Source organism: Rhinatrema bivittatum, chromosome 3, assembly GCF_901001135.1.
Source record: "Rhinatrema bivittatum chromosome 3, aRhiBiv1.1, whole genome shotgun sequence".
NCBI classification, from domain to species: domain Eukaryota; kingdom Metazoa; phylum Chordata; class Amphibia; order Gymnophiona; family Rhinatrematidae; genus Rhinatrema; species Rhinatrema bivittatum.
This window is the reverse complement of record NC_042617.1, coordinates 528,738,647-528,750,994: the sequence shown is the minus strand read 5'-3', so window position 1 is coordinate 528,750,994 and position 12,348 is coordinate 528,738,647. Positions and strand designations below refer to the sequence as shown.

Here is a 12,348-nt window from a genome sequence, read left to right as displayed (position 1 = left end):
ACACTACACAAGAGACAAGCTGAGGGCTCTGAAGAGCCACTTGTGGCTCCCTTGCCTCACGATGAATATCATAACACTGTTAAATGTATTCTGTTCAATAACTGATCATCGGCTGCTACAGGAAGTAGACTCCAACTGTATCCCTGTATCTTTCTGCAGAAGACCGGCAAACAATTTGAGAAGGTGTGACAATTCAGAAAATACTTCTCCTCCCTGTCACTTTCATCTTTTTTTTCTTTAGCTGATAGATCTGTAAACAAACCCTAGGAAATTAAACTTAAGGTCTTAAATATGCTGAGAGAGATTCATATAACTCTAATGGTATTTATAATACACAAGAAGCAAGAGCTTTTTAACAGAAGGAAAGCTGTAAAACAAGAGCTCATGATATGATGCTCAAAGGGGGTAGGACTCAGGATTAGCATAAACAAAATATTTCTTCACTATAATGGATATATGGAACAGCTTCCTAGCTGACAAATTAGAGACCAAAACCTAATAAAATTCAAGAAAGTATGGGCTAAGCAGAGAGCATCCCTAGCTGCGAGGATGGGAAAGTAAAGCCTGCAGTTAGGTAGGTTCTATGGTATTGAATGCGGAATGGGCAGACTAAATGGGCCTTGCAATCCTTATCTGCCATCAGTTTCTATGCTTCTGTTTTCCCTGTGACCTCAATCAGATGTCCCTGGCTGAAGGTTCCAGGTCGAGAGACCATCATTTAAAACAGAGCATGCCACAAAGAGGGCTATCACTTTCGAGAACATGATGACAAAAGAAACATTTTAAAAACATTATTTTCATTGTTTTTAAGAAATCACTGTAGCTGAGGGTTCCATGTCTTATGGTCTTGGCGAGAACTCAAACCTAACTGTCCAGAGTTATCATTCATCTGATTTGTCATGGCTACTCTACGTACTGGGACTTTACCAGTTTTGCCAGATGATTCCTATAGACCAGGGGTGGCCAAACCTTTTTTATTTTGTGGGGCCACACTTCTAGCTCTTGCCTGTTCCAGGGGCCAGGAGAGGAGGGGAGGAGAACCTCTCCCCACCCACCCACCCCAGAGAAAAGAGAAGTGTGGGCTGGGGGAGGATCTCCCTCATCTGGCATGCTTCACCAGAAACTGATCCCTCATAAAGAAAGCATGTTACCTTGCATTAATCAGAGCTCCTCTCCAAATTCCAAACTTTTGATACTGGATGAAGGGGATGTTTTGTGAACAAGCCATTTGCATGGTCAGATTTCACCTGCCTGCCTCAGTTTATAATCAAACACAACATGCTCTCTCATAACCTTTACACAAGCATTTATCAATGGAATCTTGTGCTCCCTGACCATTACTGCCTGCTTCAGCCTCTCCCCAAAAGCTGGGACTCAGTGACTCAGATGAACGCATGAGCCACGTGGCACAAGAAATCTGACTTCATGGTAAGAAGGGAAGTCAGCCAGTTCTGCAAAGTCAGCATGGAGCTGGTCAGACTTACTCAACTTATCATGCAGCAGCCAGCTCTGGTTTAACTCACAGAATGCTCTGAAAAAAAAAAAACCCAACAACCCCAAACGTCTTAAACCCAGAACCAACTCCCTTGCAATCTCCTAGTCTCTCCCCAACAGCAGGGCCCAAGAACCCATTACTGGAGCAGGACTTCACCTGCACACAAAGCTTCAAGCTGGAGTGTCACAGTTGGGAAAACCAGGAATAAAACTGTTTGAGTTTAAATATGATTTAGCACCTTCTACTTGAGCCCTGGCTCCTGCCGATTTCATTGGCAAAAGTCTGAACTGTCCACATTTTATGATGCATGAGCGACTCTGGGTTTTCGCTGATGATGTCGGCAAGAACCATGGATGACTTTGGAGATAGAGCATTGGCAAGCCGACAGGACTAAATATTGATAAACGATAAGTGGGCTGTACAAAAGGGCCCATGGATCGGTAACGACCCATAGACTGTAGTTTCCCCAGCTCTGCTGCAGATGTTTACATTTGATATTTTCTTGCTTCAGCTCAATGACAGAGAATACATGGTAAAAATAAAGCTATGTTCTAATGAGACAAGCATTGCTTTTGCCCTTGCAATTTATTCCTGGTAAGCTGTACTTGCCAATCCCCTGCCTGAGCAAAGTTGTGATACAGTAGCTCAGTGAACAAACTCCAAAGGAAGGTTGCAAGATCTTTCGTGCTGATGGAATATACTTCCCCTACGGTGTTACTGGTCTCTCCAACCCTATTAGCCAGCTCCCAGGCTCTGAATCTCTCAAATTCATCCTTTACCTGACAACATTCACCCAGCAACACTGTATACCTGCCATTAAAACATACAAGTCTTACTTTTCTCAGTCATGATCGAGAGTCTCCTCCTGCCTCTCTTCTTCTGGGAGGTAGCAGGTACCAAGTCACCTTCATCCACATCTAGAGAATCATGTCCGTCCTTTGGAGTGCAGCATCCATTTTCCATGGACAGTCCTGTTTCACTCTCTTGGAGGCTGTCCGTCTCATCCTCAAAACTCTGCCTCCTCTTCAAACTCAATTGAGCACAATCATCCTCATCCTCCTCTTCCTTGTCCTCCTGGATATGCCTCTCTGCTTTCCGCTGGATACTGTCTTTCTCCAGATCTCCATTGTGCATTGGTTCCAGGGAGCTAATGTTTTGGGAGGGTTGGCACTTTGGGACTGAGGCAATGTCTTTGGATGTTTCATTGTTTTGCACCTAACAAGAGACAGAGAGAAATAGCTGTTAAATTAAGTTTCAGGAAAGAGGTATAACCTAATGGTTGGAACATTGAATTATACATGAACGGAACTCAGGATTCTAGCTCTGCTATGGAGTTCAATTTGTATGGAGTACTTACCCACAGAGGAACTTGCTTGGATGTATCCCCTAGAATTTGCCTATGTATAACAGTTCTATATTGATGACTCAATCACTGACCCATGTGTGGGTGTGACCTTCAAAATTCATGATATTAAGACAAGCATGTAACTGTTTAAAGTTATGGTTTTATGTAAACCTATTTTTCCAAAAACCTCACAAATATTCGTCCCTCAGCTAAAGCTTTTAAAGTTTTAACTTGTATGGTTATGGAAGATTACTGGCACCAATGTTGATATTGTGGATCACCTTGAGCCTCCGTAGAGAAGCAATTTACAAGTAGAAGAAATATATAAAATAAATAAAGTTGCTTTAAGCACAGAACTGTGAACTGGTGCATACTCAGAGTCCTGTAGCAAGCCACCCGTGAGTTTGAATGAAAAATTCACATGAGGATGGAGTGGGCAGCTGTGAGAACTGTAAGTGCATTGGCTCACAGTCCTGCATTCAGTGCAACATTGCTGCTACATCGCTCCACATACTTCTGCTGGATGCTGATCAAACACACAGTGGGGAACGGGTGGCTATAATAGCAATTCAAGAATACTATTTGCATTCAATAATGAGTTGTAAGTTCTATTATTGCTGTAACTTGTCTGGTTAAGAAATAAAGATTTTTAAAATAAAACAATACCACTTGTATTTTGTTAGCTTGCAACTGCTAATCTTGAGGACTAACTATTAGAAATTTGTCCAGTAATGTGCAAGTACCCCCAAGCCCAGGCTGGACAATATATTTTGCATTAAAGTTGATTATGAGTGAATTTACCTTGAAGGAGTTTCTCTGCAGCTTAAAACATTTTTTGTCTGCTAGTAGCAGCACTCTTATGCCAACAAAAACATAGAACATGATAAACACCATTCAGCCCACCCTGTCTGACCGTCCACATCTCCTGATCAACTTTAGTCCCTTTTTATCCCTTGATACCCCTCAACACTCCAATGTTTTCCTAAATTGCGTCTCAGTCCCTGCACAGTATATGGAGGCCATTTCATGTGTCCACCACCTTCCCTGCAAAGAAATACATCCCCCGATTACTCCCAAGTTTACTGCCTTTCAACTCCATCCCATCCCATCACCCCTTACCTAAGGTCGTCCCGCTGTTGAAAGAGGTACAATTCCTGTGTATTCACTCCCTGGTGGTATTTAAATGTCTCTCTCATATCTCCCTTAATCCTCCTCTCCTCCATGGCACATGCACTTAGATCTTCAGCTCTGTTTTCACGACTTATGATGAACACCAATAACCATTTTAATAGCCACCCTGTGGACCAAATCCATTTGGTTTACATCTCCTTGGAGGTGTGGTCTCCAGAACTGCACACATTAATGCAAATGATGTCTCACCAAAGACCCATACAGTGGCATTATCAGCTCCCTTTTCCTGATGACTACTCCACTCTCTGTGCACCCAGCACCCTTCTGGCTTTTGCGGTCAACTTGTCTGTTTGGCGTCCTTAGATAATCAAATCCCAGTCTGTGAATGTCCTCAATTAAATTTCTTTCCATTTCTTCAGTTGGCAAAGGAGGTCTGTGCATCACAACAATATAAATGGATGCTCTGTTCCCTCCTTCCAGAACAAACCTTAGTGCCTCCTCTTCACTCCTCAAGCTCTGCAGTTCTGATGCTTTAATTTTATTTTTCATATATAGTACCACTCCGCCTCCCTCTCTGCCCTTCCTGAATACACTATAACCCAGCATAACTATATCTTAACCATGGGTCTCTTGTGTATCATTTCTCCGTGAGTCTCTTCTATGACTGCTTCTAGATCTGGGACTTTATTTCCTACACTATGAGCATCAGTGTACATAGTCCTCCAGATGTAGCCCTTTTTTCCCATTACTCTACATATGTTTAAAGATCCACTTATCTGAGTAATTTCACCCATCCTAGGGAACTATCCTCCCATACCTAAAAATCCTATTTCAAAACTCTCCCCAGCAGGTCTGCCAGTCTATTCTGGAAGACCCTGCTCCCCCTCCTTGACAGGTAGACCCCCAACTTCTCTGCTTAGCAGTCCCTGAAACATCATCCCACAGACCAAGAATTTGAAACACTCCCATTGATACCATCCCCACAGCCACTTATTCATCTCCAGAATGTGATCCTCCCCACCTGGACCTCCAATCTTGACTGGAAAGAGTGATGAGAACACCACCACCCGCATTGCCTTCTGCTCCACCCTTTCTCCCAGAGCCATGAAGTCATACCCAATATGTTCTGTGCAATACTATATCATTTGTGCAAACTTGGATAAGCAGCATTAGATATTATACTGTAGGTTAGATGATTCTTGACAATCTCTCCATAATGACATCCCATTATAGAAAACAGTGAACCCATGCCATCACTAATTGTACTGCTGCTGGCATAAAATGGATGCTTCCAATAGCACTTTAATGTAAGCTAGTTCACAATCTATGCACATCTGAAATTATTGCTCAGAAAGATAGGCACTTTAACCTAACTGGAAAATAAACTGCCTTGAAGTTTTGGCAGAGTTCTCTTTTAATATGCAAAATCAAACATTACCATTCTGAGACTTTTTTTTATTTAACCTCCGGTTTGTAAATGTTAGTTTTAGTGAACAAATAGTACAAAATTCTTTGGAGGCTTACTGTTTCATTGTGACATAAGTCACAATTAAGGATTTAATTGGGAAAAAGACTAAAAATAGCATCATTATGGACTACATTAGCAGTGGAGACACTGACATGAAAAAGGCTGGGAAAGGACAATAAATATATTAAGGTTTGGTATCCATCCAGAAATTGCTTAGGAGCGAAACAAGTGCCAGAGAGAAGACCTAAAGCATTTGAAAGACTTCATGTTTACAGTCTAACCAAAATGATACTTGTAAAATCTATTAAAATAATAAAAGTGCTTGAAATTAACCAAAAAACACTATCCATATCCATATGTTTGAGACATAAGATAATCTGCTACGTTATACACAGAGTCCACAATGTGTCCATTGGTCTTCACAAAATGGGTAGACTGATTAGGGGAAGTCACAATAAATTTAAGATATTAGCAGGCACCTTGCTTCTTCTAACACCGAAATTTCCAAAATTATCTACATTTTTTATTTCAATAATACAGAAATTACTTACTATCGTGGGAAGGGACCCAAGAGTTACAGCTGAAAACTGTATTTCTGGAGCTGGAACATTGGAATCTCCACCAGGGCACAAAAAAGTTAGGGAATACAAGCAATGTGCTGGCTCTGAAGTGAAAGAAGAATCTGGGTCAGTGTTTGAAAAGTGGATCAGTGAAGCAGAGATCACTGTCCTTGGTGTAAAGAAATGTGTTTATAAGGGCAGGAAAATAAATCAAAGATGTTTCATAACTGACGGGATTTGGGACTATCCTATATTAATATGAATGTTTGAAGTCTTAAGTCTACACTTGGGTGGGCTAAGGCAGAATACATAAGGCATGCAGTGTTGGGGAGAGCACTAATTATATCCAAGGCTGCTACAAGGGGAGGGCATGAAGGGCAACCACCCTGGGTGCCAAGGTAAAGGGGGTATCACATCGTCCTTTTGAGTCAGTCTGCGCGTCTGCAAACATGTGAGATTGAAAGGGAAGGGGGCACTGAAAGCACTCTTGGCTGAGGTGCCATTTTGTCCAGCGACTGCTCTGGTTATATTTAGGTAATGATGTATGGTGGATGGAACATCTTTCTGAGCAAAGTGTTACAGTTGCTAAAATCGTCTTAGTTTTCTAAATTTCTATGCAAAATCAATAAAACTGAATTAGAACACCAGTGTGTGTTATGGTGAATGAATCCCTACACAGAGGGCTGAGACAGAAAATATGCATAAGCCACTGGAATTGTTTATACTTGGCATCTACTCTATTCGATGCTAATTTATACCATGTCCAGCAGTACTAATTAACAGAACTGAGGATGCTTTCTGTTTGCATGTTGACACAATAAAAGTTAGAGATTGGTTCTGGCCTGCACAGTTGTAATGAACATCTGAACATTATAAAATTGCATCCAGCACTACTAAACCAAGATAATCAATAAAAATATAATTAAAAACCAAAAAGTACATCAAGGCTGGCTCCATGGTGCTGGTCATAGCAACACTGCACAGAAGGCTTGTGTCTGAGTCTCCTTTCTCTTACAGGGCTTGGGTGTGTCGCAGAGGTGATGTGTTAAAAGCCCAGGAAGAGAAGGGAACCACTATGCTGATGACCTGTGCCAACCCAGGAGAGATGGGGAAGGGATGCTCAAAAGTCCTGACCTGATCAAAGAAGTGTAGCTCTTGAAAGATAATCGCAAACACACAAAAAGTTAGCCCAAGAAAAAGGTATCACTTTAATTTATTTGGTGACCTATATTTCTACATATTCTGAAAATTTGCTATAGAACGGTGATGAACTGTATAGTGCGTTAACCCCGTCACATACTTCCTGCCAGTTACTGATGACATAAAATATAGTGCCATATTCAATACTACTTTTTAGGTAACATGTCACTGTCATTGCCAATATATAAAGGCTATGTGATCAAAAGCTTTCCTCCCCTCCAGCATGGCAGTTTCCTCTGCTCCTGTGGGCTTTCAGCTCAGTCAGCACTGGCTTCTGTTAGATTAGCATCATGAGCCTTCGTTTACAAATACCTGGGTTTTCCCTCCTATTTTATATCTCTCTCCCCGTGCATTGAGTCAAGTCACTGCAGTGATGGTCCTAGGCTGGGAGTCGTACATCAGCATTCCTGCAATCATAGACCCCTGACTTTGACCAGTAGGTGTCGCTACTGAGTTACTACTAGGATTTCCTCCTCCCCAGGAGCTGTGAACACTAACTCCACAGTATTTACAGCCCTGGCCAAACACCAGCGAATTGAAGACTTGATTCAGGAATCAAGCCCAGATCCTCCACATGGCAGTGCCCAGGAGTTCTGCAGTGGTGATACATCTGTAGTCCTCAGCAGTGTTAGATGCGCTGCCTCACTACCACTTTCTCCCCTTTGAGACCATGGATAGATTTTTGTTGGGAGGAGGGAGTGAGATTGAAACAGAACCCTGGAATGATTTTTACCAGGCTGCAAAAGTCCTTCATGCTGTATGCAAATAAAACCTTGTTAAACCCTCTGAGAATAAATGTCTTCTTTAATCATGAATGCTGTAGAAGAGAATGCCAGCCTGCTGTGCAAGCACCTCCCCATTGAACTTCTTCACCATTCACACACACACACACACACACTGCTTATTCCCCCCCCCCCCCCCCCTGCAATCCCCTACCAATGACCTATCTCCTTGTGCTCAACAATCAATTATTAACAAGGCTGGAGCTTGGAAAGAAGAAGGTTAAATGCCATAATAAAATATGTCACCTATAAACAAGAGCCAGAGCAGTTCAAATCTGTTAAGAGGAAGAGGTGGAAAAGAGAGAAGGATAGAAAATGAGACAGTAAAATTTAGGTGCTCTACTGGCCTCTCAATTGACCCTGAAAACACTGATACAAAGGGTGGCCAAAAACGTCTTTTTTAAACTGAGGGCCTGATTTTCAAAAGCATTCACATGCATGTGTAACTGCACTTTACCTGTGTAAGTGGGCTTTTGAAAATTTCTACAATATGTGTCATTGAAGTATTAATAGGTTTTACCCACGTTAAGTGCACTTAACGTGGGTAAATGGCTTTTGAAAATTGCTATAATAGTATGTTACATTTACATGTGTAACTCCTTTCAAAATTCACCTGTAAGAGTGATATGTCCCTTGAAATTTTATGTTTCAAGAGAAGATTTTAGAACAGTGGTGCAGGCGTTGTTCTATCATACTCTGGCTATTGTAATTCTCTTTATGTTGGATTACTAAAGAAACAACTGGGAGTTTTAATTCAGAATGCTGCAGCTGGGATGATCACAGGACAGGCTACAGGGAAAGTATTACTCCCTGCAGGAGGGAACTGTAACAACTCCTTGTAGAGAACATATTAAGTATAAATTCTTGACACTAGTGTATGGCATCTTTTTTTTTTAGTGAAAGGGCCTCTCTGAATTGCTGGTACCATATCATCCATCTCCTGAGCTGCATTTCAAGACAAACCCCACTTGATAACACCTTCTTAAAAACAAATACACAGGTTGCAAGAATTGAGAGCCAGAATATTTTCTTTTGCTGGGCCTTCATTGTGGAATTCATTACCAACAAAATAACAGGGGGAAATAAATTATGTAAGATTTAGAAATAAATTAAAAGCATTGTTTTTCAGGCAGTTTTTGGTGGTGATTAGATCAGATTTTAATAATGATTTTATTAGCCTGAGCAGCCACTATGAGAGCATTGCCCTTTGCCACTCCCCACACACACACCACACAGCAAAACAGCTAAATCATTGTGACCACACACATTTGTTTTGGGTGCAACGGTTGCAGCCAGCTTTATTATTAATTTTCAAAAATGAGACGAACACCTGCACAGATCACTGGGTCACTCCTCTTTGCTACCCGCCATGGACACCAGCAAGGCAGAAATGTTTTCACCGGCCCCCGCTGGGCATTACCATACCCCATCCGACCTTTAGTGCTTTATCAGCCGCGAAGGCCCAGAATGAAAATTAGGCCAGGGCACTGATATTCGGCCTAAGTCTTGCCCAAAAATCCAGTGTAAAAAACATGTCCCCCCATCCCCCTCCCATTAACAAATACCCAGCGGTTCAGGTACCCTGCCCCTCTACAAGCTGCGACAATGAAATGCTTCCATCAACAACATGGTTTGAGATCTAACTAATACAGAAACCTCTCTGTGCTTGGTTTAACAGGGGTAACATCTCTAATATGACCAACTGGCGATCTCACTGTAAATACTGTAAAGTGGAACTGTAATAGCTATGTACATAACATGACCAACAGGCGATCTCCCACCAGTAGCCCAACTCCCCTCCCAGTCGATAGAATGAATAAAAGCATTACCTTCTATTTCTTACTACTACTTTTTTGTGGAGCCTCGGGCATAGGGAGGGAGGGCGAACATGCTGCACAGGTGAAAGAAGATGGGATTGAGCGCACATGGGGATTTAAATCCCATTTTGCGTCACCAACAAGCGACAGGACCATCCAACCTCGTGCACCCTCCCCTCCCCACCCCCCCTTGCTGACGGACACATCGCACCATGGCATCACCGCAATGCAAGCGGCCGACGTAGGAGGAAAGAAAATGGGGGGAGGGGAGCGGGCGCATGTGGGGGTGGCAGCGACCACACTGCTGCATGAGGAGAGGGGGAGCGGCCAGGCATGCCCCACAGAACTGGGCTAAAGACAGCCACCCAGGATGGTTGTTGTTTGTTTTGTACTGTTTTTGATATGTTTTATTGTGACCCGCCGATCAATTTTACTGGAATTTAGCAGAATATAAGATTTCATACATAAATTAAAAATTTAAATGAGAAAGAATGGCAGTAAAAGAACAAGAAGGGATATAAGGAGGCTTAATGAAATGTCTCTCTTCGTTCTAAAAAGGGAAAACATCTTTTAATATTTTTTTGCACATTTATGTTCTGCTCCTTTCCACCACTACTTGCCTGTTCCACCTGTTGCACCTGCCCCATCTTGCAATTCTCAGGTGGCAAAGCTCAGTCTGTAATATGTGAGTTTTTCAGCATGGGAAACTAAAAATATATTTAAAAAAAAGGGATGCTGGAAGCAGAATATTCTAATAGGCAAAAAGTTAATGCAAATGCTGCTGGGAAGTATTTCATCTGGTGTAAATGGGCACGGTGGCACTTGTAAGATGTTTTTCCTTGCATTTTGGGCACACATTGTCCTTTAGGTCCTGAATGAGAGTGTTTAGACAGCTGGAGAACACATCACGCTTTGGGGCCAAGGAAAGTAGGGAGAGAGATTAGCAGCTGTGTGTGAGCTTGTAGTTCCTGGAAGCTCATCAAATCCTTTCTGCACTGAATAAAGTATTTGCGAGCCCAATGAAAAGTCTTCTTTTTATTGCTACAAGGGCACAATACGAAGAGGTTGCAGTTCATGTTTGTTTTGTTTAAGCATGCCTTGAAATACCGTAAAGTGGAGCTAGTAATAGCTATGTACAGAAATGGGTGTACACAGTGTGCTTGGTTATGCTGGACACTTTGTTGTACCTGTCTACTACATAAGTTTCAACAAGAAATTGTATTCTCAAAACCAGTCCTGCATGGAGTCTGGCAAATTCCTCAATCCCTTTCCCTGACTCCTCTGGCATTACTGGATGGGTAGATAATTCAGCAGTTGCCTCTGTCTCAAACCAGTCTCTCTTCCTCCCTATGACTATCTGTTGGACAGTACTGACACCCAAAGGGTCTGATTTGCTAATCTTTTCCTGCCCCCCCCCCCCCTAAAGACACACTGGAGTACATATTCATTCACTGTCCAGCTAGCAAAGTTAGCTGAACTACTGAATGTAGCCAGCTATCTTAAAGTTAGCCAGATAATTTTATCTTGCTAACTTCAGGACAGCTCTTGGCATGACCAGACTTCCAGATAAGTTATCCAGCTAAATTTGAATGTTGGAGTTAGTCAGATAACTTATCCAGCTAATGTAACTCCTCCCCGAAACGCCTCTAAATTATCTGGCTAAAATTTAGCCAGATAATAAGATATCTGGTTAAAAGTTTCTGGATAAGTGCCCAAATATTCATTAAGCTGGACAATTAGTGAGTTATCCAGCTAAATGCCTTTTAATGTACACACCTCATTATTATCATCTCATCATCATTTGTACAGTGTATATCAGATATATGCAGTGCTATCTAGGGACACATAATGAACAGTCTCTAAGAAAAAAGCCATAGTAAATTAGGCCCCAAGATTGCTGAGGTGCCTCATCTTGCAGAAAGGCATACCCTCACTGAGAATGGACCAATTATCATAGCAGTACACGCATATTATTAAAGCAGGCATCATGGTCCTTCTGGCAGAGTAGCATTGAGCCGCCAAGTCCGAGCAGCCTTTTCCACTAGCTAGGTGTATTAAATATGTGCCCCTTGGGGAGGGAACACTTGAAACCCTATCCGCATGGCTTGGCATAGTACACTCATAGTACACTCATGTACTTCTATTGAGAAGCCGGCGTGCCGAAGATGCAGAATACATCAACAGGGTTTAGTGCTTTGTCTGTGGTGCACTGTGCATTAAGCGCACCAACACGGTATGCTTCAATGCAGTTTGTACTGAATATCCAGACAACATCAAATAACTCAATGCTCCAATCACTTCTGAATCACCATGCTTCGAGTATGTCAATGCATCCTGCACTGAGCATGGGGATGCACCAAGCGTTGAGTGCTTCGATGCTTCATGTGTCGAAGGCTCCTGCGTCGAGTGTCTCTATGCAGATTGCACAGATGGCTCTGATGATGGTTGCGTTGATGGTGCTAGCGCTGATGCACCGCACTTCGAATGCCTATGTTTTTTCGATGCGGGCTCCAGCAGCTCCAGTGACTGGTGGCACTTTTTCTTTGATGC

General features: G+C 42.3%; 1 protein-coding gene across 1 annotated transcript in view; it reads right to left on the bottom strand.

Annotated features, from left to right (window-relative positions):
* LOC115088641 (DNA (cytosine-5)-methyltransferase 3A-like) overlaps positions 1-12,348 on the bottom strand; it is a 636,171-nt gene that overhangs the window by 239,122 nt on the left and 384,701 nt on the right. Inside the window, exon 4 of the mRNA XM_029596904.1 lies at positions 2,332-2,710. Within this exon, the coding sequence (XP_029452764.1) occupies positions 2,332-2,710 (379 nt within the window). The remainder of the gene's footprint in view (positions 1-2,331; positions 2,711-12,348) is intronic.